General features: G+C 45.7%; 1 protein-coding gene and 1 long non-coding RNA gene across 2 annotated transcripts; one reads left to right on the top strand and one right to left on the bottom strand.

Annotated features, from left to right (window-relative positions):
* Positions 1-739: 739 nt before the first annotated feature.
* On the top strand, positions 740-16,070 carry LOC118243383 (uncharacterized). The gene is made up of 5 exons (XR_004777263.1): positions 740-856; positions 8,436-8,485; positions 8,655-8,913; positions 13,912-14,043; positions 15,817-16,070. It is a non-coding gene; the product is annotated as an uncharacterized LOC118243383 (long non-coding RNA).
* Positions 8,661-11,899, bottom strand: LOC118243374 (dual specificity protein phosphatase 13-like). The gene is made up of 3 exons (XM_035537384.1): positions 11,739-11,899; positions 10,388-10,608; positions 8,661-8,891 (listed from the first exon to the last, which is right to left on the bottom strand). Exons 1-3 carry the CDS (start codon positions 11,897-11,899, stop codon positions 8,665-8,667), a joined length of 609 nt encoding a protein of 202 aa, XP_035393277.1. The 3' UTR covers positions 8,661-8,664.
* Positions 16,071-22,672: the final 6,602 nt, after the last annotated feature.

Below are 22,672 nucleotides of genomic sequence, written 5' to 3'. Positions count from 1 at the left end.
AAATGTGCTGTGCCTGTTTCTCTGAAGCAGATCCAGTGTACTGAAGGCTCACGTTTGTGGCGGTGTGTTTCAGCCGCAGTGCTGTGGCTGTGTGGGAGGCAGAGCCTGGCAGTGCTGCACGCTGCAGGGTAAATCCATGTGCACCCTGGCTGCTGGGCATGCTGCATCTAGGTTCATGAAAGAAGGATAAAAGATCACCTGGGAGTTGTTTTCAGTCTCTTATCTATGGTTTTATCCATCTTGGGATTCGCTTATTGGTGCATGTTCTTAATCTAGCCTGATCTAGTTTTCCTAGGTCACCTCTGGTATCCAAAATGATCTGTGGCAGAAGTCATGTGTATTTCTATGTCAGAGGCCAAGGATTTCCTGTGTCGTGCCTTGTGCAGAACCCCAGCTGTTACACAGTCCCTTCGGTCGGTGTCCTGTGTCCCCACCAGAGTTTACCAGGCCACATCTGAAGGTGGATGAGGCCGCTGTAACAATAAGTACTGTAGCAGTGTCTTCCAGCCCAGCGCTGGAAACATCAGGCTTCAGAATTCAAAGAATCCCGTTACAAATGAATGGTTTCTGCCTCAAGGATTTAACCAAAAGGATGGCACAATGCAAAGCCCTTTTCCCCTGTGACTAGCACTGGTATGTTCTTCTATCTTAAAAACAATATGCTGCTTTTTTGGGTCTGTTCTCTTTGGGGGCATTGACAGCTTCTCTGCTCTTTGTTCTTGTCCTGTGGTCTCTACCAGCACCATGAAGAAGCTCTGTGCGACCCACTTGCGGGGACAGCTGACGCATATCCCTGTGCTGGCACGGCAGGAGGGCCTAGCAACCTGTTAGGAAGGAAGATGGGAAACAGCAGGAGGTAGGCACCCGCAGTTCCCTGGTGTTTTCCGAGCACTGCAATGTTTTTTGTAGTTATCACAGTGAGCCTGTGAGGAAGACACTGCTGTTCCCACCACACAGGTCAAGATGGAAAAGAAATGCTGGATTTTTCTACGTCTGCATAGGCCTGAGCTGGGAGGGAAGCCGGGGTGGAGTGCTGCCAAGCACTTGTAGTGATAGCTGAACCTGCTTTACCCACTGTAATTTTGGTCAAAAGCTGTGCCCACTTCTAGTGTGTCATAGGCAACTTATATTGAGGTGAAAGTCATGGTTAAGTTTGGCCTTCTGTGGGATTTCTTTCCAAAAATTATGCTGGGCGATGAGGTCTTCTAGGGATGCTTCAGCAGACTGGGTTTTTGCACTCAAAATAAGTTTCAGAACATGCAAAAATCAAACCAAGGACACAGAAACCTTATTTCACCACACTGTGCTCCTGATACCTTTCTTTCAGTGTTTGCAAAATCCTTTATCATCATACTGGAAACCAGCACTAGACCTTATAAAATGGCTTAAAAACAATTGCAGTAAGGGCTTCTTAATCGTTCTTTCTCTCACCACAGCCTCTCTGATCTGAGGCTTTCTATTAGTGTGATAGCCATGGCAGGACTCAGAGAGACTTGGAAGGCTAGTTCCAGAAGTCTGTGTTTCTTACCAGTATCTTCTGGCAGAAAGACAGACCACAGAGCTGATAGCAAGCTCCTGTTGCCCAGGTTTCTGTCTGGAAAACTAGAAAGGATAAACACCTCCTTAAGCACTATAAGATAGAAATAGAACAAGAGAAAGGAATGGAAATCCTCTCATAATGCAAGGGCTAGAAGCAATCCAGCTGTTTTGTTTAATTTGCACCATGAGAGCTGTGGTCAGTCCCAGTGCAGGCTTGGCCACCTGTCAAATCAGGTTTGTAAACTAAAGCTTATTGGAATTTGACATTCTTGTCTTGGAGCACACTGGTATGGATCAATAAAGGCTCCTCCTATAGCAGTGACACAACATGTATGCTACCCATGCAGTCCCAGATGCCCCCCAAAAATCATTAAAATACTGGACAGTTCTAATCAGACCCTTTGGGGTATAACGTAATATACTATTTGAGAGCTAAAAACAATAAATCAAGTTAGTACAGAGGTCAGTATGAGACTGAACAGATATGAGACTTGCTGGGTGATGTGTGTGCAGTCTAAGAGATGCAATGGAAAGAAATGAAATCCCAAGTCAGCTATGCAAATTGCTTTCTTCTCATTGTAAAATCTCACTACTAAGTCTGCTGAAAGGGAAAAAAATCATATTCTGTAGCACAGCTGATTTGAGGTCTAGAATTTCCCAGCAGTTGTGTTAGCTCTTGGGATCACAGGTATTTCTAATCATTTCTCCTTTACTCTTTTACTCTTACCATATTTCTAAAGTAACAGAACAGAACTTGTTTTCTTCTAGAGCTGGAAGCCAACTAACCATTAGCGAAAATACAAAAAATAATTCAGATCCCATTAGGCAGCTGCTGTGTTTGCACTCTTCAGCCGTGCCTGGGACACGACAGGCAGCTTTGTGAGGGGGAGGTTGCCTTGCTGTGCCCAGGTGCTGGGAACTAGTAACAGCCCACGTGCTGCGGCACTGCTGCACAAACCCAAACAATCAAGGCTTTCTCGTTGATACAAATAAGGTCAAGTCCCATCCACATTTCAAGTGTTTTGAGACAACACAGTGTGGGGTACAATCAATCTCCAGGGACAGCATGTAGCTTGCCCACCATAAATGTTATCTGGCAAAGCATAATACTAAAGGCTAACTCGCTCATTGATGGTGCATCTGCATGTACCTTTGGTTTCTTACCTTGTATTTAGAAGATAAATACCAAATAATTGTTTCTCATCTTACCTTAGGGCAAGGACAGTCTGTGATGCATGTTGCAGATGCTAAGGCTACATAACTCTCAGCACTGCTGTTTAATTTCCCTTGTCTTCCCCTGCACTTTTCCCTCAAACCTCTCTATGTTTAGCCTAAATGGGGCAGAGTGTTTTTAGAACCCATGCAGCAGAATAGCATGGCACCTGGGTTTTACCTATGGAACTATCTTTACGGTAGTGGTCTGCGGGAAGCGATGTCAGAGGCCCCAGCTGTGGTAGCCTCCCTTCACCTGCAGAGGCCAGAAAAAGATTTTGCTCTAATCCTGTCAAAGCTGCTGTTATTAGAGTACAGGCTTTGCCATGGGGAGATGCGTGTCGTACGAGCTTTTGGGGTTTGTGCTGGTGGTTCTCGAGGGTGGGCTCAGCTGAAAGGTTTGGAGGGCAGTGCCAGGAACAGATCTCAGACCTTGTCTTTGGTAATGCAAACCAGTAACCCAGAAAGTCACCATAACACAGTGAACAAAGTCACCAGGAGACACTGGTATTAAATAAAAGCTAACGAAAACCAGGGCAGTAAATAACTGGTGGTGAAATGAGTGGAATTTGGCCTGCTTGAATGATGTACCAACACCTCCAAACTGGGTGCATACGCAAGGCAAGGTGACTTAATGTTGTATTTTGTTTCTAATTAGACCTAAAACAAGTCTGAATTTGTTTTAAGCCTGGTGGAGAAGTAGTTGAAACGAAGATGGAGATGCAGTAACCAGTTCCATCAGAGGTGTAGCACAGCTTGATGCAGGAACTTAATGAAGATTTGTTGGTCAACAACAATCTCCCAAGCCGCTTAATGTGCTCTCTATTTAATTTGCTCTGCTATTGTAGTAAATTTGAAGCCCCCAGGTCAGACTCGGCTTTTGTGGCTCTTTTGTGGCTCTCCTGCAGTGTCAGCAGGAAGCATGAACCGAAGGCTGAGAGCCTGGACTCGAGCAATGTGTATTTCTCTTAATGAAACCCAAAGCCAGGAGAAATTTTTGGGAGAGAGGAAACAGGATATGGAGCCCCTTTGGGGGATGGGAGGTGTTCATAACACTCCAAAACTTGGCCCATGTTTCTTTTCTCCTCCACAAAGGGTTTGTAGTTTTTTTAGACAAACTTGGATCCATCACATGTTGTGAGAGAACCTGCTGGGAAATTTGGTGATTCCTGCTCTCCAGGGCAGAGGAAACGTGTTTCTGGTTTGTGTTTTTAGGAAAGTAGGAAGATGAAATTCAAAATGAAACACAGCAGATGGGAATCTTGCAGAGACAGGCACTGGGAAATGTTTAGACAAGCTTTGTCCCCAGTCCTTGAGCTCAGGATTTACCAACTATACCGTAGAGAGACTTCAGAAAGACAATGAAATGCATTTTGGCTTCAAATACTGTTCCTCCAGAATCCAATGAGTTGTGCACATGAATCTGAAGGCAGAATATAGCCAGCAGTATGGGGAATAGATGTAATGTGAGAAACTCTCATGCTATTATTATTATAGTCTGAATTGTTTCCATCATTTTGGGTTAAGTAATTCCCCACTATCCATCTCTGAGGTGTAAGCAGTACAGCCTTGATGTGCCCCAGGGAGAGGAAGCAAACCAGCCTTTGAATCTTTACCCAACCTTACTGCTCATATTTTGCTTTCAGTGAATAACTGTTCAAATCCTTTAATATTTCATTCCCATAAAAATATATTTACCAGGGTTTTTTGTGGCAGCAGTGAGGCTGTGTTTATTATTTTAGAAACACAACACAACTGGCTTTAGAGAAAAGACGAGGCAGAAGCACAGAGTGCTCCAATCTATCAGAGAACAGCATGTTTTCCACCTGTTGAGGCAGCAACCACAATAACAGATGCACATAATAATTAGCTGTACCTCAAAGGCAGCACCAAGTCCTGCACCTTCTGCTCCCCACCTAGCAGACAGCTTGATAACAGAATTACAAAAGAGGAGCTCCAAGAGAGTAGAGTAGATAGTGCTTTGTGAAGAACGAAAGAGCAGCTCTTATTAAAGAGAAACTGGAAGGTGCAAGATGAGAAGGAAAGATCTGAGACGCCATAATGCTAAAAAAGAGTGGAGCTGAGGAACTCCAGGAGCCTGCCTTATTTTTAGCATAGGGGCCAGGTTTTTGCAAATACCTTTTCCAAGGCTACTCTCACGTGTACTCTTACCATGTGAGCTGATTTCTCCCGATGACTAGGCACCCCACACACCTACTGCACCCACTCCTTTCCAAAGATGGATGCCTCCCAGTGGCAAGAGGCTGTAGGACAAGGGTCTCAGTACATGGCACGATGAGCAAGTGTGACCCAGGGCTGGGGGCCCTGTTCCTCTCCTGCTCCATGCTACCTGGCATTGAGAGCACACCGGAGCTGTGCTGCCTTCTTGTTTGCAAGTGCCCCAGAGAATCTGGTGTAAGGAAGAGGGCTGGGGACAGTGCAGGGAGGGGGGATGCAGAGCAGGTGAGACACCCTTGATCTTCACTACTAAACTGCTGGGGGCTTGTGAGGCTCCCCTGCTCTGGATACCGCAGTGGAAGAGGTGACATTTGCTGGGTGAGGGCTCCCAGAGCACATGAGCTTTGAGGTGATTTGTACTGCTGTAGTCCTTTATGTGCAGAAAGGAACAAATACTTCCTTGCAGAGATTTGCAGGGGAAGGGAATGATCTCAGCCCCGATTTAATCTTGACAGAAGCAGATGATGAGAAGACTGTGTGCTGAGTTGGAGTTTTCCTTTGAATTCCTACGGTGGTGAAGGCAGAGTTATAAATAGACACAGTATCCTTTTTACCCTGGTACAATTCTGTCTCCAGCTCCCCATATAGACAGCAAGTCTGCTGGTAGGTATTTAGCAGGAATTAATTTAACCCAGTCTGTACTCTTTTACTCCAAGCATCCCAAACATATTTCCTCAATAAAAACGTTCAGAGGAAGGCTGTTGATATTAAAAAATCCCACTTCTGTCTGAAAATTCTATCCTAGTTATAAATAAACCCTAAAAGCCCAAACTATAAAGAGTATTAAAAAAAAGGTTAAAAAACCTCTTTGTTATTGTTCTACCCTCTCCCAGCCTTCTTAATTTTTCCCCCATGTTTTGTTTTTGAACTGCACAGCATTTTACTCATAATCTATTTCACATTTTCTCCAGTGTAGCTGGTTCGTCAGTTTCAATGACTCTTGTGCACATCATCTGAGAAGTAGAAAACCTGTATACGGCTATTATCTTAATGATGTATCTTTAAGAAATTTCAGTATGGACTAACATCTATAACAAGAAGATGGACTGGTATTTATAGCAAGAAAAACTCTCATTTAAGCATCTTTTCCAGCGAGGGCTCCTCCCCGTGGGAGTCCAGCTGGAAGGCAAACTAGAATTTCACAAGTATTGGAGTACCAGCGGCAGTACTCTGGCCTAGCCCTGCCCATGTCCCGCTGCCGGCAGAGGCGAGGTGGCTGGGGCAGGTTTGCGAACAGCGTAAAGGTACTTGCCTGGTGGTGGGCGAAGCTCCCACGCGGCTGTGCCTCGATTTACCTTTCTCTGAGTAACACCCCTTGCCTTCCTTCTAACCTCCCTGCTGCACGCACAGCTTTCCAGCCTCTCTGTGTTCAGTTTATTCAAAGTCTATTTTTATTTGTGTTAATTATAAACCATAATCCCCCACCCTTTTTGGCCCTGCGAGCATCAGCCGGAGGGAGGCAGCTGGCAGCCAGAGGCCGTTACGCAGGGGGATGAGGACTGGGGCTGGGGGCAGAGGTGCCTGGGCTGCCCTCACCTGCACCCCGAGACCCGTGGCCGTGGGGCTTCGTCCCGCGTGGGTCGTGCCCGGTACCCCCGGGCAGGGCGGCTCGCCTGGTGCCGCGGCTGCCCCTTTTCCCTCGGGTTTCCACCCGGAGCCGGGACGAGGCGTCCCGCTGAGCGGCCTGGGGCTCGGAACCAGTTCAGGGGCTCAGCGCCCGGGATGGAGCCGGGGGTGGCCGCGGCCTGGCCCCGCCGCTGGGCCGCGCCGTGCCGAGGGCTCCACCTGGCGGCGCCGCCGCGGCTGTGGGGAGGCGGCCGGGGCCCGGCCCCCGCCGGCTGGGGGCTGGGGGCTGGACGCGGTCGTGCTGCTGCTGCTGCTGAGAGAAGCGGGGGGATTTCTGCGGGTGGGAAGCATGAGGAAAGGAGGTGCTGGGGCTGGGGGCACCTCTGCAGCCTGATCTGCCTCTGGGGGTGGTATCCACTCGTTCTGCAAAGTGAAGCCTTCTTTTTTAATTTTTTATTTTCTTTAATTAATTAAGATGCACTTGTCACATTTGGATTTGGGTCCGAAGTACGCTTTCAAGATGATTGCTCCTATGCGCTGTGCTTTTGTTGACCTTGTAGAGCAGCCCTGGAGCTCAAGAGCAGGTTTCCTTGTGCAGGGAAGTGAAGCAAAGCTGTGCTCCAGTGCTGCTCTCCTGCTGCCCAGGGATGTTCAGTCAACAGGACTCGTCCAAAACAAACCCCCCTGAGATCCTCTCAGCGTGAGAACCAGGTCCACAGTGCCAAAAGTGCTGCTTCGTGCTCTCGCTCCCATTGCGTGGTCTACATAGCAGATGTAGATGCTGCTAGAGACTTTTAAAAGGCACTGAGTTGTCCATTAGGAGGGCAGAAATCCGCCTTTCAGACAGCACTGGGAATGGCAAGGCATGTTTTCCCTCGTTGCTCGGCTGCTCTTGAGCAGCCGGCTCACCATGGTGGGCAGTATTCATGCCTCTGTGTTCCCAAGTGTGGTACCGGGAATGCAAACAACTGCCATCCCTGAGCTGGCTCTGTGCTCTGAACATTTGTCCACTGGGAACCAAGAGCCAGATGTGCCTCTCATAGTTTCCAGGCAGCACTGATCCATCAGATGACAGTAGCTATTGAGCACTCCTATGGTGGCCCAGAGACACAAAGATGAAAGTCTGATGCCTGTCAGCACCTCCTTTGCTGTTCCTGTGTCCCTTCAGTTTTCACTTGAGTCCCCTCACAAAAGCAAATGCCACAGAACATGATGTTGCAATGCTAATGGCCTTTATTTCTGAGAAAGAAAATCATGAGTTTTATGATGTTGAACTGCCAGACAGATTTGGGATCCCTTGAACTTTGTTGTCACATTCCTTCCTGCACCTAATCCCACTGCCCATGTGGCTATTCGGAGCCTCAGCTTGGAACCCACTTTCCTCTTCAGAAGCAATTTCCACGGCACCTCCTGGATGAATTTAGTAGGGAAGATGAAGAGGATTTGAGTGCCCTCTTGAACAAAGATTTTTTCATGGAGGAAAAAAACGATTATTTGATGAACAGTCAAAAGGAAATCACTGTAAATAGACTTGGAATCATCTCTTTAAGAGTGGCTTGTGTTGTATTCCAGCTGCTCTGCCTCTAAGCAGACTCTTTACCGTCAACTCAGGGGCTCCACCAATTGTAAAAGCAAGAGTTAACTACTGCCAGATTCAAGTCTCAAAATATAAACCATTTTAGATATGGAAAGCAAAGGGGGTGGGGGGGAAGGCTGATTCATAAGAAAACTTCTGAGCATTATTGTAGCATAAATAATATGGCATCTTTCACCTCAAATAGCCTAACACTTCATAAAGTGATATGAGCTTCACTCCTTGCTGAAATGCAGCTATTTCTGAAGTGGAACCTGATATCTTTTCTTTTTTTTTTTTAAACCAGCAGAGCAATGTTTTAAGGTGGAGAGTGAAGGATACAATACACAATCAACTGTAAGTATAATCTAGGGTGGTGTTGCAAAATGGGAAGATCAAGTAAAATGTACTTTTACTAATAACATGCATTCTAGTGTATCTTAAACATCCTTAGTTTGCAATCGTAATTCATTTGAAAGAGATTTAGGAAACTCAAGTAATGTTTTGTCTTCTTTCTTTCTTTTAGGAATACTTTCTTACAACTCTTTGCCAGCAGATTCTCTGTTTCCTTTCCTCTCTTCATTTAATTTAATGTCCAAGTCTCGGAGCTGGCTGAGGAACCCTGTGTTTGGGCAGATGTTTCTGTGAGAACCCACTGTTCTCAGAGCATCCACAAGTGTCATGTTTTCATGGATCATCAAAAAGGCAAGCACTAAGGATGCAGAGCGGCTTACCCCTATGGCACAATGCACGAACACTTTACCTGCAAAACAAAGAGACACGAGGTGAGCAGGCTTTAGCATTTCTAAAGTGAAGGGAACACAGAGAAGACAAAAACTACAAGACGTGAATTGGCAAAATAGCTGTGGTGTTTGGTGGGTACTCATTTTTTTTGTGGACGGCCTAAGATTGTGCTATAGATCTGTTGCAGTGGTATTTCATACTGAGTATATGCATCTAGTTTAGGTCTCTCAGTAGTTAGTGAAGAGAATAATAGAATTAACACAGCTTATCTTGATGCTCAATAGCACTAGAAAGAAAGGACCTAGGCACTGAAGTTAGATATTGGAAATGGAGCATTATGAATGTTCTTCCCTGACTAAAGTAATTGTATGGTGGACTTTTTTCATGGAAGGTTTCAAGAGTGCTGTGGAGACTGGATTGGTTGGTCTGAGGTAGAAGACTAAACATTCCCATGCTGACATATATTCAAAAAGTTGTTGTTGCGAAGTTATACAGACTACTAGAGCCTCATGTTTGCATTATCCCTCCACAGACTGCATAGCTCCCTGACAAAGCAGTGCCCGGGGATCTGCTGGCCGTTACCCTGCAGGAGAGGCCTCCAGTCCTGTGAGGAGCTCTCACCATACAGAGAGCAGGGCAGAGGAACCTAGGCTGGTGACTGTGCTCCCAAACCAGGTCTCATCCAAACTCTCTGGGTTCTCAGATATTTGTTCCCAGATTAAAATAGCTGAAACTTTCTGTGGAAGGAGAAGCTTTCTGTGACAAAACTCATTAGTGTAATTTTTTGTGGGAAAAGGAACAGTTTTGGCAGAAGATTTTGGTCCAGCCCAGACTGTGATCATTGACAAGTCCCATAAACTCTGTAGGACAGTCTGCCTATAAAAACGGACTCGTAATTTACTGTATCTCAGCAGCCCAGTGTGAGCTATAACTAGGGATTTAATAAAGCACTCCAGCGAAAGCAGCAAGATCTCAGCCAGAGTCGGAGCAAGCTCTGGAACAAATGGAAATTACAATAACTAGGCCCTAATCCAAACTCTGCTGACAAAAATTCAGCAGGCTGCGGGTCAGACTCGTAGCTTGCGACTTAGTTCATTAACTTGTACTGCTTCTCTAGCTTAATAGACAGCCTGGACCAGGCTCCAGTTGTGTGAAGCACTTTGGTACGTGCAGCCTGTCAGCCAGTGCTCCCAGGTGCCGGCGGGGAGCAGGCGCAGAGCTGCCTCACAGTACAGGGCCTGTGCCTCTGGGTTGCAGCCCTGGCCGGGGTGCTGGGGGCACAGGACACAGCAGGCAGGCCCTCGGACTTTGCCAGGAGGCAATTTCTGCAGGGTGGGCATGAGGGTGCCAGCCCTAACTGGCAGCCACCTCGTCGTGGCCACCTCTCCATGTACTATAGAGCAGCACCCGTCCTCCCAGCCATACTCTGCGTGTGCTTTCTCAAACCCTGTTAGCGCAACGGGAGGTCCGTTGGCTCGTGTTGAAGCTTCATCCCAAAGCTTGCCTCTCTCTTACCTCCTGAAGTGTTTAAGGCTTTGCCAATGAAATTGGCAGCGTCATAGAAGAAGATACTTAAATCAAAGGAAGGATCATCAAATGCTTCTACTCCGAAGTACTCTATTTGCAGATCTTTGTAATATCTGGCTCCCGTGTTGATACTGTATGGCCCATCTGCTGCATTAAGGATGTGAGTAATGTTGAGGCTTTGAAGAGTAGTTTTGCACCTAGCAGCCCACCTGTTGAAAGATGCGAACGGTTCATTGGCAGCACGCCTAACATTCTGGTAAAATACTGTGGTTTGACGTTGGTGCCTGCTCCCTCTAGGGAAGGATGCAGGAAATGCAGCTTGCTTACAGCACATGTGAAGAAGCCCATAACAAATGAAAAATGTGGTGTGGTGGTATGGGGAGCAGCGTGAGTACAGGCTTGCCTGTGGGATACTGGTAGCTGAGCAAATACCTCCCAGCAGTTAGCCCCTGGGAACACTGCTTACTGTATAGAGCGGTCAAGATTTTACTTCACATACTTGTTTAATGAGATCTGCAGCTAATCTCTCACTCATTGTGTGCGTGGGTGGCAAGGGCAAGAACCCTCCCAGATGCAGCACCTTGTTCCTGGTTTGGACACGAAGCGGCTCTGTCATGCTCACCAGCCAGGTTCTCCCCCTTTCTAGCCACAAACTAGGAGTGAAGTTATTCCATAAAGTTGTGCTCCTTAACTGATGTATATATAAGGAGGAGGAGGAGAAAGGGTTGGTAATCATGAGCTGTTGTTCTGCCCATCTGATGATCTTTGTAATCTGCAGTAATCTAAATAGAAGGAAACAGCACTAAATAGAAGTGGTCACGAGTATGAGGTATTTGAGTGGAAATTCCTATTTGATATTTTCAGTGTTACCATCTTTGAAAAGAAGTTTGGATTTGGACTGCCAAAATCCTTACTGCAAATTTTATTTGGGTCCTTGTCCATCTGGCTCCTGATCCTGCTGCTCCTGTATTTGAGTGGAAGGCTACAGTGGCCTTGTCTGCTGCCCAAGAGCTCAGTTCCCAGGGCAGATAACGCTTCTCACAGTTGACACTAATTTGGGATGGGTTCTTTCTAGACTTCTGTCTAGAATATAAATAGTTCTTACCCTGCCAAAGTCTGCTGTGGTTCACAGAATGCAGAAAAAACAACTCAGACTATAAATTACCCTTTTGTCTGTCATGTTTTTCATGACATTCAAAGTCCTTGTGTTATCAGTTTTGGAAGCTTGTGTTGTGAAAACATTCCGATAGACCCAACAGCTGCTCCCCAGTGCACCACATCCCTTCCTTCTCCTCCCAGGGACTGATAACAGCTTAATAATAGGACCATATGTTCTTACGCATCTCCCAGGTAAATGTTTGGCCAGACTTGGTCCACGTGATTATCCAACCCTCCTCTGAACCAAATCAGCCGCTGGAGGTCTGCTAGCGCTGGTGTTTCATAGGAATCTGGGCTACCTGCACTGCTGGTTGGGGAAGAGCCATCTCTGGTGTGAGGCATCTTGCTCCTCTCTTGCACACACTCGGTTTGTCTCAGAGACAGCTTTTCTGAAATGAATTAAGAGGAAATTTTCATACAGAAATAATAATCCCTAGGAAGCAGTCCTGTTCATTACCCTCCAAATAGCATTACATTATTATAACTGGTGTGTGCAGTAGGGCCTGCAGGTGTTGCTGAAAGCATCCAGAGAGCAGGATTGACTCTGTGGTATGACTCTACAGTATGTAATTCATCCCCTGAGAAGGCAGCAGCATAAGACGATATGATTTAATTTCTTGTCAAGTAACGCTGTTGAAAAAGAACATCCTGTGCCACCCGAACACAACATTAACTGAAACTCGTAGGTGCAGGTATTATTGCTGTTACTGTAGCTCTGATGAGTGTAATACAGGAAAACTCCAGCACTTTGTGTTGGAGAGTGTTTGTGCACACTTGCTTCTTGTTACTTAAAACTGGAAGTTTTTGAAAGAATGAATCATTGGACTGACTTAAACTCACATGGCTTCTAGGGCCAGGGTGGAAATCCTAGGATGTGTATATAAGACATTCATATGGTGTATATGTATAAATACATAAAATGTACGTGTGTAGAGTTTTTCTTTCATTTATATGGATGTATTTATATACATACATGCAGATCTACATGCACACATACAGTTATATATGTATGTGTGCATATAGGTAGAAACAGAGAGAATTTGAACCAGGTTTTTGTATATCTCAGGTGAATGTCCCTGAACACTCATCTATACCAGTATGCTTATGTCTGTCTGTCTCAGTCTCTCTTCTGGGAGCTGTTCCACCTTGTATAAATAAGGCGATAGATATTTTGTCTCCAGAGAGAGGCTGTTTCTCTCATCTGAAGGGTAGGGCGCTTACCTGGGATGTGAGGAAAAAGAGCATATAAATTTTGGAAAATTAGGAGGCTGAAAGTTCTGGCTTTGTTGCCATTAAGAATCCCAACTGGGACTGTTTTGCTCCCTTACAGACCCTGCAGTAGATCCTGTGCCTCTTTTACAACATTGTTTGCTGTTTTAGACCCAGGAGGCTCAGTCCAGCCCGAAGCAGAACTCTATCAAGAGCAAGAGTTCAAAGGCATCCAAGGAGGCCCTTCTTTGAGACTTTAGGAGCATTCCCCTGCCAGGATCTCATTATCTGGAATTGCTGTTCTTACCTCCAGAGAACATTGATGAGCTTTGTTTGGTTGTTTGTTGGTATTAAAGCCATTATCAATGTGGGAGCCACATGAGAACTTGTTCCCAAAGTGAGGTGGGTGGCCTGTGTTTATTCTGCAAAAGGTTATGTGTCCAGAATAGATCTTTGAAAGTCATCTAGTCTGTCCCCTGCCCCACAGCAGCAGCAGCTAGATGGATGCTGTTCCAAAAGCCCAACAACACTTTGTCTGAACAGGCAAGTGTGTTATTTTAAACAGCGTAGGCTGATGAGAGGCATAAGCAGAAAGCAAAAGAGGATATCTTGTTGCTTATGGAAAAAAAGTAGTTCAGATGATGCAAGGCATATTATTGATCACACCACATATATTCCCGTGACCTCAGACTAAATTTGCTTTCCCCACTCCCCTCTCCCTCCTCCTCCCCACAAATGTTAAGAGCAGCTACAGCTTTTTGTACATTCCAATAAAAGGAAGTCTCCCTGGGGTAACTACTTAATAAGCAAAATATGAAAAGCACAGTAAAAATGGTGGGGGAGATGGAAAAAAAGTTAACTGGTTTTTACCTTTAATGATGAAGGAAAAGACCTACATATGAGAAACTCAGAAAAGTAAAGAAGGAATAGGGATAAAAGCCTAAAGATTTTTCAGGGCATGTAACACCAAGAGCTTTAGTAAAGGAATATGTTGTGTGCTCCCAGCACAGATTAGCATGAAGAATAGCACAGAAAAAGACATCGTGCATTGCCTTACAAGTTATACTGCCTTGCAGAAGTCATGCCCTATGCTTGAGAGCTACTGCCAGCATTGTTGTGATCTCTTTGTATTTTCACTGATACAGAACATTAAGCTGAAGCAGTAGAAGGAAATCAAGAGGTTCTACATCTGGAGATTCAGAAGACCATGGACTAATTTTCAAGGAGCATGCATGACTCTCAGACGCTGCAGATGTTAAAAAGCTGAAGTCGTGGAGGTAAGCAGATGGTTCCTAAACTTTCATTTGTCGTAGCCCCCCATTGCTTTAAGCTTCTGTTTAGTCTGTCAGGTTGTTATGGTAATGGAGATGATTTGCAGGGAGAGGGGAAGAGATGGCATCGCTAGGCCTCTTGTTCAAGACCTGGCTTTGGGGAGGTTCTCTTGGCCTGCTAGAACTGAGATCTCTTGGTGATGGTGAAACTTAACAGGTGACTCCAGCCGTTGCAGCCAGTAAGGTGCTTTGCAATAGAGCTCCCTTTCATACAGCAATCCTCTTCCCAAAAAGCGCGTCAGCGTCACTTGCTTCCCATGACTAATAGCAGACAAGTGAGCTCCTCATGTCAACGTGCAGCACAGCTCCTCCCAGCCATGCTGCTCTGCTCTGTGCTGTGCTGGCCTTGAAAGTGAATTACACCGTGGGGCCTTCAGGATAAGCTTGGAAATAACTATACCAGATGATTGGACTAATGAGGAAGGTAATACGAAATTTTTAATTGAGGACCAGGGATTTTGCTGAGGGTTTTCTCCCCACCCCCTTCTATTTCAAGATACTGCAAAGTTAGCAAAAGTGCTGCCACAGATCACATTACTCTACACTTCCCTCTCCGGGTGGCTCACAGAAGCTGCTCTAGCAGGAAACAGTGACTGCAGGATGGCACAATCCTTTGTAACATGAAGAAAAATCACTTCCTGCAGAGATCTAGTCCATGCAAGTTAGGGAGGATTTTACTTCTCCCCTCCCTTCCCTTTTCTTTACTTCCCACTGCACTAGAAAAAATTGCCATTTTCTAATCAAGATTTTTTTCTGGCAGAGAAAAAAAATGCACAGCCCCCACTGACTAGAATTGTCCGAAGTAGTTAACAGATTTGTGTTGGACTTGCAGATTCCAGTCTTAGAAAACTCAGCAAATTCCTGGAGAAAAAAAAAAAAAGAAATACTCCAGTATTGAGGGGGTTGAAATAGTTGATTCTGTTATTTCAAAAAAAAAAAAAAAGGGTCAATTCCATTTTTTCTATCAAAAATTACTTTTGTTTTGGAGTTTTACTTTATCATTGCATAAAATCTTTTAAAGTATGAATACAAATGAAGTGGCTTGTTCCTAGTTGAGAAAAACACATTTTGTGCAACTAAACATGCACACAGACTATCTGAGCAGCCTTCACATTCAGTTCTGTGATGGGGGAAGGCCTGGTGCCATTTTGCTGTGGTTGCTTCCATGTCTCCTAAAGCCAGAAGTGAGCTACAGCGAGGCTGAATGTCTCTCTGAAGTCCCAAGACGAGCCTGTGGCAGGGCAGCAGCTGAGCCCCAGGCCCTGACCTAACTACCTCCACGTCATCTTTCCTCTGTCTCTTGTGCTATCACTTTCTCAGCGGGCCTGGCTCTGCTTGTGGCAGTGATGACAGCCTGGATGGGGACAGGTGTCTTTCAGTAACAAGGTCTTTTATTAGGTGGTTGGTAGCCTCAGCCACTTCAGAGCACTGGTTTGGAGTGGACATTTGGTTACCACGATAGCACAAGCACTAGATAACAGTAACATGACACAGAAGGCTCCAGCAGCCAAATATCCTAAACTCCCTGAAACAAAAGCCAGCAGACGAAATGGTTCAAAATACTAGAGTACGAGATCAGAATATAATTTGCATGAAAAACAAACAAAAAAGGCCCGATGATGCATTTTAAAATTGTTCTCTACCCTGTTTTTCCTTCTCTTTTTCTCTGACCAAGCATCCCTACACACATCTTTTACACACCTTGTGCTTTTCTCTCAGGTAGTGCTTAACACTATGGCTCTTTGTCCTCCTGATGGAAAATTCCAGATGGAAAGAAGCATGGTTCACAGGGAAATGATCGTGTAAGTTGAATTAATCTTTCAGATACTGTAATGTGAAACCTGATCTTCCTTTTTGTTAAGAAGACCCAATCTGTGTCTCTACATTTTGGCCAGAATCCGATGCTAAGAGAACCCAGGAGTCTCCTGAGGTAGAGCTGAAAGCCTCATGCACAGAAACAGGCGCATTTAAAAGCAATAGCAGAGTTAAAACAGCCAGATGGGAACTTAGCAGGCAACTGAGAGGGGAACTCTCTGTTTTCCTTGCAAGCCTACAGGGGCTTGTTTGCAGGAATTAGAATCTCTCACCAGCAGTTCGCTGCAGCTCTAATACCAAGTGGTATTGAAAATAAGAAGCAGGTTATGGCTGATGGTTTAAATGAGGAACCTATGGGAATTTTGAAATGAGATCCTGGACTCGTCTCAGTATAGATCGCGCACATGGCAGAGCAATATTGCTTTCCTGACTGACTGCATCATATATTATGGCCTTTTATTTTGCCCATGTTGAAACAGCAGGGAACAGCAGAAGTTCATTGCTCCTGCTTGCTCCTTAAACCCTGATCTGCCTCACCAGAGGCAGTGCCCCTGCCTCGTGGAAAGCAGAATCAGTCCCTCAGCCCCCGTGCGGTTATGTGTTCGATGCAGCACTGTATTAATGCCATTTCCATTATTCTAGAGTGAAGAGAAAAGCAGAATGTACAATTAAGGATCTGTTGGCTTTTTTTTCCCTTTTTTTTTTTTTTTTTTAAGAGAATTTACCGCTCAGGAAGGATGCCAGATTGAGGGCTCTGGCAAATGCAGCCCTCGCTTTAAGCACTGCACTGGGGAAAAGTGGGGCGCAGCCCTGCCAGCCACCCGGTGCTGCAGGTGCCCCCAGCCCTGTGCTGCAGCAGCGCTTTGCTGGCTGGGGAGAACCCAAGCTCCCACACCTCTTCACTGCCCCATCTCTGCCCGACGCCTCCATTCACGCCTGGTGTTTGCGGTGGGGCCCAGTAGCTCCTCCAAAGCGGGCTGGAAGGGACCAGCTTCTGCTCGCGAGGCGCCAGAACTGGGCTGAGGGGCAACTGATCTGTACGTGTTGTCCCAAGACTGTATCTTTCCATGGGGGGAGAATGTCGGTGGTGCCCCCAGCCCTGTCCTGCCTCCCCGAGCCCTCCCCTGTCAGAGCCAGCAGCCTAGGAAGTGACAGCTCCCCGTGCCCAGGCTTGTGCTGCAGCAAGGGATGGAGAACCGGGGTGTCCTCGCTGCTTGCAGTGACAGGCCCTGGCTGTGTCAGGAGGGCAGCTTTGACAGCTGCAGCTTCCACATTCAAAGGAGGAACAACAACAACAAAAAAGCATTACCTTAGCAGCTGGCATCTCTGAGCTATTCAGTACGCCATCCCCAGCAAGACAGCGCTGCCCTCCACAGGCTCCTACCATAATTTCCGAGTCAGCTGTAGGTATCTGTCAAGCCTAGGGTGATGCTCTCCCCTTTGGCTGTCTTCTGGGGCACTCCTGTCCAGGGCACAAATGCTAGGATACAGACTTTAAAAAAAAAAAAAAAAAAAAAAAGGAAAACAACATCCTACTGTTTCTCTCGACACATCTTGACCTGATTCTTGCTTCTCCCGGAATTAAAATAGCTGTAGTTTTAAGTCCCACTGCCAGCAGTCATAACTGTGCTGTAGTCAGGAGAGCAGCAACCCGACATGCAGCTAACTGTTTCTAATAGTAGAAACTTCACCCTCATCTTATGTAAGGCCAGGAATGGAGCAAAGTGGCTGTGGCTTGTGACGTGCTCAGGCTGAAAGCTTCCTGGGGCAGCCCGTGCCCCGAGGGCAGAGGAGCTCCAGCCAAAGCAAGAAAAGCAGAGTGACCTTGATATTGATAACAGCTCAGTGAGCACTGCCAGCCCCACGCTGAGATGTCATCGGTGTCACAGGCTGTCAATAGGTGTAAGTTATGGGCACAGTATGCGCCCATCTGACACAAATGATGTCAAACAGACCTGATTCTGAGAGAGGAAAGGAAAAAAAAAAGCCTTGCAAGCTTCAGGAAAGACAAACAAGGATGTTAATATATTGCCATTAAAACAGGCTCTGAAGCAGTTGCCCTTCTGCAGGCAGTATGGATTTGTATGACTGTGGATTAAAGATTTTTTTTCTTCTCCTCGATTTACTCCTCAAATGATTTTTGTCTGACTGCTGCTGTCAATACAAAATTGATGACACTGTCAAGCTTGCAAGATTTCAGAGTATTTGAAGGCATGAGTGAAGGTTTTTGATATTCCTCAGTCACTTGGCACTGGTATCTTTGAGCTGCCTGCCTCTCCCTACATTTCTAATGTAAGCAGCGAAGTACTTTCCCTTCCTGGCCTTGCCTGAAAGGGTACATGTGAGAAAGTCACCTTTTTATAAAGTTGATAAAGCTGTACAAACTCTTTGCAGTAGAATAAAGAGCAAAGAGACTTCAAAACTCCACACTTGAAGATCTATTTTGGCACTTAATTTTTTTTCAGGGAAATTGTAGAGCTCTCGAGGGATGCTCTGTTGGGGTGAAGTTGAACATCTTTTCTTTAGATTTTTAATTGCTGACTTTAATCCGATGATTTGGTTTTTGATTAAGTGATGCCCAATGGATCTGCCCCATGCCCAAGACATGATGTTGATGCCCCCTGAGGCTTGCAGTGTTGGGCAGGGCAGGAGCAACAGTGGTTGTGCTCTAGCAACTTTGGGGAGTTGGTTTTTTTTTTCTCCCACCTATATTTCATCAGGTTTTACGCTGTTGTTTTTGCAATGATGATTCTTGGTGATGCTTTGCATGGGCTGTAGATCAATGACAAAGCTGATAGGGTGGGGAGGGAGGGTAAGCCCCCAGCAAAGTGCAGCCCCGTGGCTCCCAAGGGGCCAAGCACAGGTAGCAGGGAGGGGAGCAGCCTCGCTGGAGGTTGTCCTTGCTGGAGGCGATTTGTAATAGATGCTTTGGAAACAGGCTGCAAATTTCAGTCCCTTTTCCCAAAGCAAATCCCAGTGCCTCCAGCACCGCCATGGGAAGGCCGTCCTCTGCCGGAGAAAGTCACTGTGAGCAGGAATACGTTAAGGCTTGTGAGCTCCTCAGGTACAGTGGTAATGGGAGCCATCCCTGTGCTATAAATAGCATTAACGTCCTTTCTCTCCGGTGCCTGGCATCCCAAGCAGTCATTTTTGCTGGTGCTAGTGAAAATGAACAAAGCTTTTAAATGCTCTTGTTTACGTTCTCTTTGCAGGCTGGAATTTTGTGAGTAGTTTTTCTTACTGACTCTGAATTTTGAATTTATTTTAAGGTGAAATATTGGCTTTTTTGTTTAGGATTTTTTTCATTTTTTATTATCGTATATTATTTTCATATCTTTAGTAAAGCTATGTGGGGAAGAGCTATTGTGAAAGGAGAGAGGGGATCAAGACTAGCTATTTACAAGGGACCTCTGCGTGACTGAAGGAAAAGCCAATAAAAAAACAAAAACAAACCAACCCACAGGAACCATAATTCAATCTTACATGCTTTCTTAACACAATATTGAAAGTGGTTTGTTTTAGAATTAAGAAAATCACATAAGGTGTTTTGGCAGATTTGTGGTGTTTACATTGGGAGATCAGAAAGAAATAATTGTTGCAGTAGAAGGAAAATCTTTGCATGCCTATCAGACAAGGAAACAAAGATGTCTTTTGTCAAGGAGCTCCAAAGAACCAAGAGCAAAACTGGCAAAAGGGACTTCTCTTTAAAATACTGATTGTATTTTCTATGAAGTCCTGTTATAAAACTGTACAGCCTCACGTGCCATGCAACTCCCCTTTGCTTTATGGGCAGTGAAGAAGCAGCAGGCCAACAAAGCAGACATTTTGCTCTGGGATAACCACAGGAATACTGCTACTAGATCAACTGGTAGAGCTGGAGGAGTTAGGTAAGTTTTCAAATACACAACAAGGGCTATATTTTTTTTTTGCACTTATGCCAACTGCTCTAATTACACACTACCTTTACTGACAACCCTTGCCTTAGACCAGCACAGCAGCACTGCTGCTTTTGAAACACAGGGTTTTTTTTCATTTTGCCAGAAGATGGCAGAAGAAAGCAATCTTGGATGTTTTAAAGTAGTGTATTCATGGCTGTCTTTTAGAGAGAGCGGTTACTGTTGTACAAGAAACTGCTGTGGTTGGATGGGAGAAAAATGTGAAAGGTATTCGATGAATTAAATTGGTATTGACCTGGGCAAATACATCAAATGATCTACACTGTACCCTTTCCTATGCAGGTTTTCTGTATGAGAAAAGCATGTAACAGTGTTCAGTTTTCCTAGGCACAGTGCAATTTGGCCTGGATTTGCTCCAGTGGCAAAATCTGTTGTAACAAACCAGGATCCAAAAATAAAGAAACCTTGCAGAAGTTGTTGGGCATCAGTGCAAATTAACAGGCAGTTACTCCTCAGGGAGTTATTTCCAAATGACAGCCCAGCAAAGACCCTGGGGTCACCACTCCCCACCAGGTGCCCCCACAGCCCTGGCGCCCACAATTGCTGTATCTCCTAACCGACTGGAAACATTAGATGGAGCCTGCTGCCGACTTGAATTTAGTTCACATCAGAATTGGGCATCAAGGTAATTTATTAGTGGCATTTGTGGTTCATCCAACATGGGGAAAAGCATCCCAACCAGGGAAGTCACACTGCAAACCCAGCAGCAGCAGACCCACCCCATAACCTTGCCGTCCAGCCGGGGCCTGGTGGTGTGAGAGCCCTCTGCCAGAGCCAGCTTTCCATCCAGCCAGCTTGCCATGGAGGCAAGGTGCTCGCTGGGTGCAGAGGGGAGCAATTAGGGAGTTTTATAACGGGACCAGACCTTCCATCAGTAATTAAAAGCATCACAAGGTTTAGGAAGTAGTTAATCTGTGGAAGGCCAAAAGCTGGAGGCAATGCAGCGGAAGAATCACTCCTACGTTGTCCAGCTTTTTATGCTCTCTTCCCCTAGACACTGCTCTGGGCTGATGGAGAACGATCAGCTAACCAGACCTTCAGGTCTAACCTGCCTTGGCACCTTTTCCATGTGTCTTACGAAAGAGGTGTCTGCAATACCCATTACTAAATACTGAATTATATAACATGGGCACTAAACCCATGGACACATACCACATCTGCTTCCCAGGCTGTGAGAAACATTTATCACTATGAAGCAAGATTCATTTCTTAGCACCAGCAAGGAGGAGGATGACAAAGGATTGGGAGTGGAGAAGGAAAAGAAAAATGTTTAAAAACAACTTTCAACTGTTGTGGTGATAAGGAAAAACAACTGAAGACATAGATGCCTTTCACCTGAACAGCACCACCCCCGCCCAATGAGATGATGCTAAGACAGACCCCAGTGCCCTCCTCCCTCAGGATTCTGATCCTACTCGGCTTTTTAAGGTATTGTTCTTTATATTGTTCCATTTGGTAAAAAGACTTTGTTCCCAGGTTGGTTCTGTGCTTATCAGCAGGAATCAGCTTCACCTTGTGAGGAAAGCAAGTGATGGAAGCTCTGTGGCTGCTGGCAACACCACAAATGCACTGACAGCATCCAGAAACCTTCTTTTGCCCACTTCAGTCACAGGGTCCCTCCTGCTACTTGGAAGTGGATTAAGTCTTACTAAAAATGAGTAAGTTTAACAGAGCACAAAATGACTTTGAATCTGCCTCATCTAGAATGTCCTGCAACCCGGGTCCTTTTGCTACACTTCAAACAACTGATCATCTTGGTCAAAGCCACCTCCAGGATATGCTGAATCCTCTTCTGGAGACACGGTGAGCAAACTCATACCCTTTATATGTTGAGGTTTTAGTAGATGTAGGTATATGGGGGAAAACAACACTGCAGATGCCTCTTCCCCTTCCATGCTTAGAAGTAAAATCCTCTGACCTTCCTTTTAGCATTGAAGCATTGACTTCAAATGCTAATTTGCCATCTATCTCTCTCTCTCCTTTTTTTTTTTTTAGTGAAGCTAATAGTGAGAAACCATTCAGCACAGGTAGTTCTTCCCCAAAACAAAGGCAAATTCAGGGCTGTTAAGGAATTTGAAAGCCCTGGGTGGAAGGGATTTTGCGGTGTTTTCTGTTGAGTGAGGTGTATATACCAGGGAAAGAAAGAGCATACATACAGGTGAGCTCAGAAGGGAGGAAGACTCCCTTCTCTTGACTTGGCTCCTGCAGAGCCAAGACAGCCATGGTTGTGGTGCTGAATCAGGTGATGAAGTACACAACTCTGTTCTTACCCTGCCCGTCACTCCTGACCATTGCCACAAGTAAGGGCTGCACTTGGGTGGGTCGCTCCTAACCTGAAAGGTCAAATTTGGTCTGAAATGCAGGAGCTCAGAGATGGATCAGCTCAGATGAGCCCTTTTCTCTTTTCCTGATGCTGTCAGATGGAGGAAAGTGGCTAGTGGCTTGCTGACAAGAGCGTGCTGCAGAGCTGAAGTGCATTCTTGTCATGGCTTACTAAATGCCTGTCCCACTTTCTGCATCCGTGGTGACAGCAGCCTGTACGTGGGCCTGCTTATCATGACTGCCTTGTTTGCTGCGTCTTCCTAAGGTCATAAACAATTGCGATTACCAAATAACCCCATCTCGTCCCTCTGTTAGCTTAAGCATCCAGTTGATGAATCGAAAACTGGGTGACGACCGGCAAGGCCTCTACGGTTAAATACTCAATCTGCATCTGCTAGCAGAGGTGTTGGCACGGCAGCACAGCTCTCTTCACACGCACACAGGCTGCCATCTGGCCAGTTACAGCTCCTCCGCGCAGGATG

Source organism: Cygnus atratus, chromosome 7, assembly GCF_013377495.2.
Source record: "Cygnus atratus isolate AKBS03 ecotype Queensland, Australia chromosome 7, CAtr_DNAZoo_HiC_assembly, whole genome shotgun sequence".
Classification (NCBI taxonomy): Eukaryota; Metazoa; Chordata; class Aves; order Anseriformes; family Anatidae; genus Cygnus; species Cygnus atratus.
Note: the sequence above shows the minus strand (reverse complement) of the source record. Positions and strands in the feature narration are given on the sequence as shown.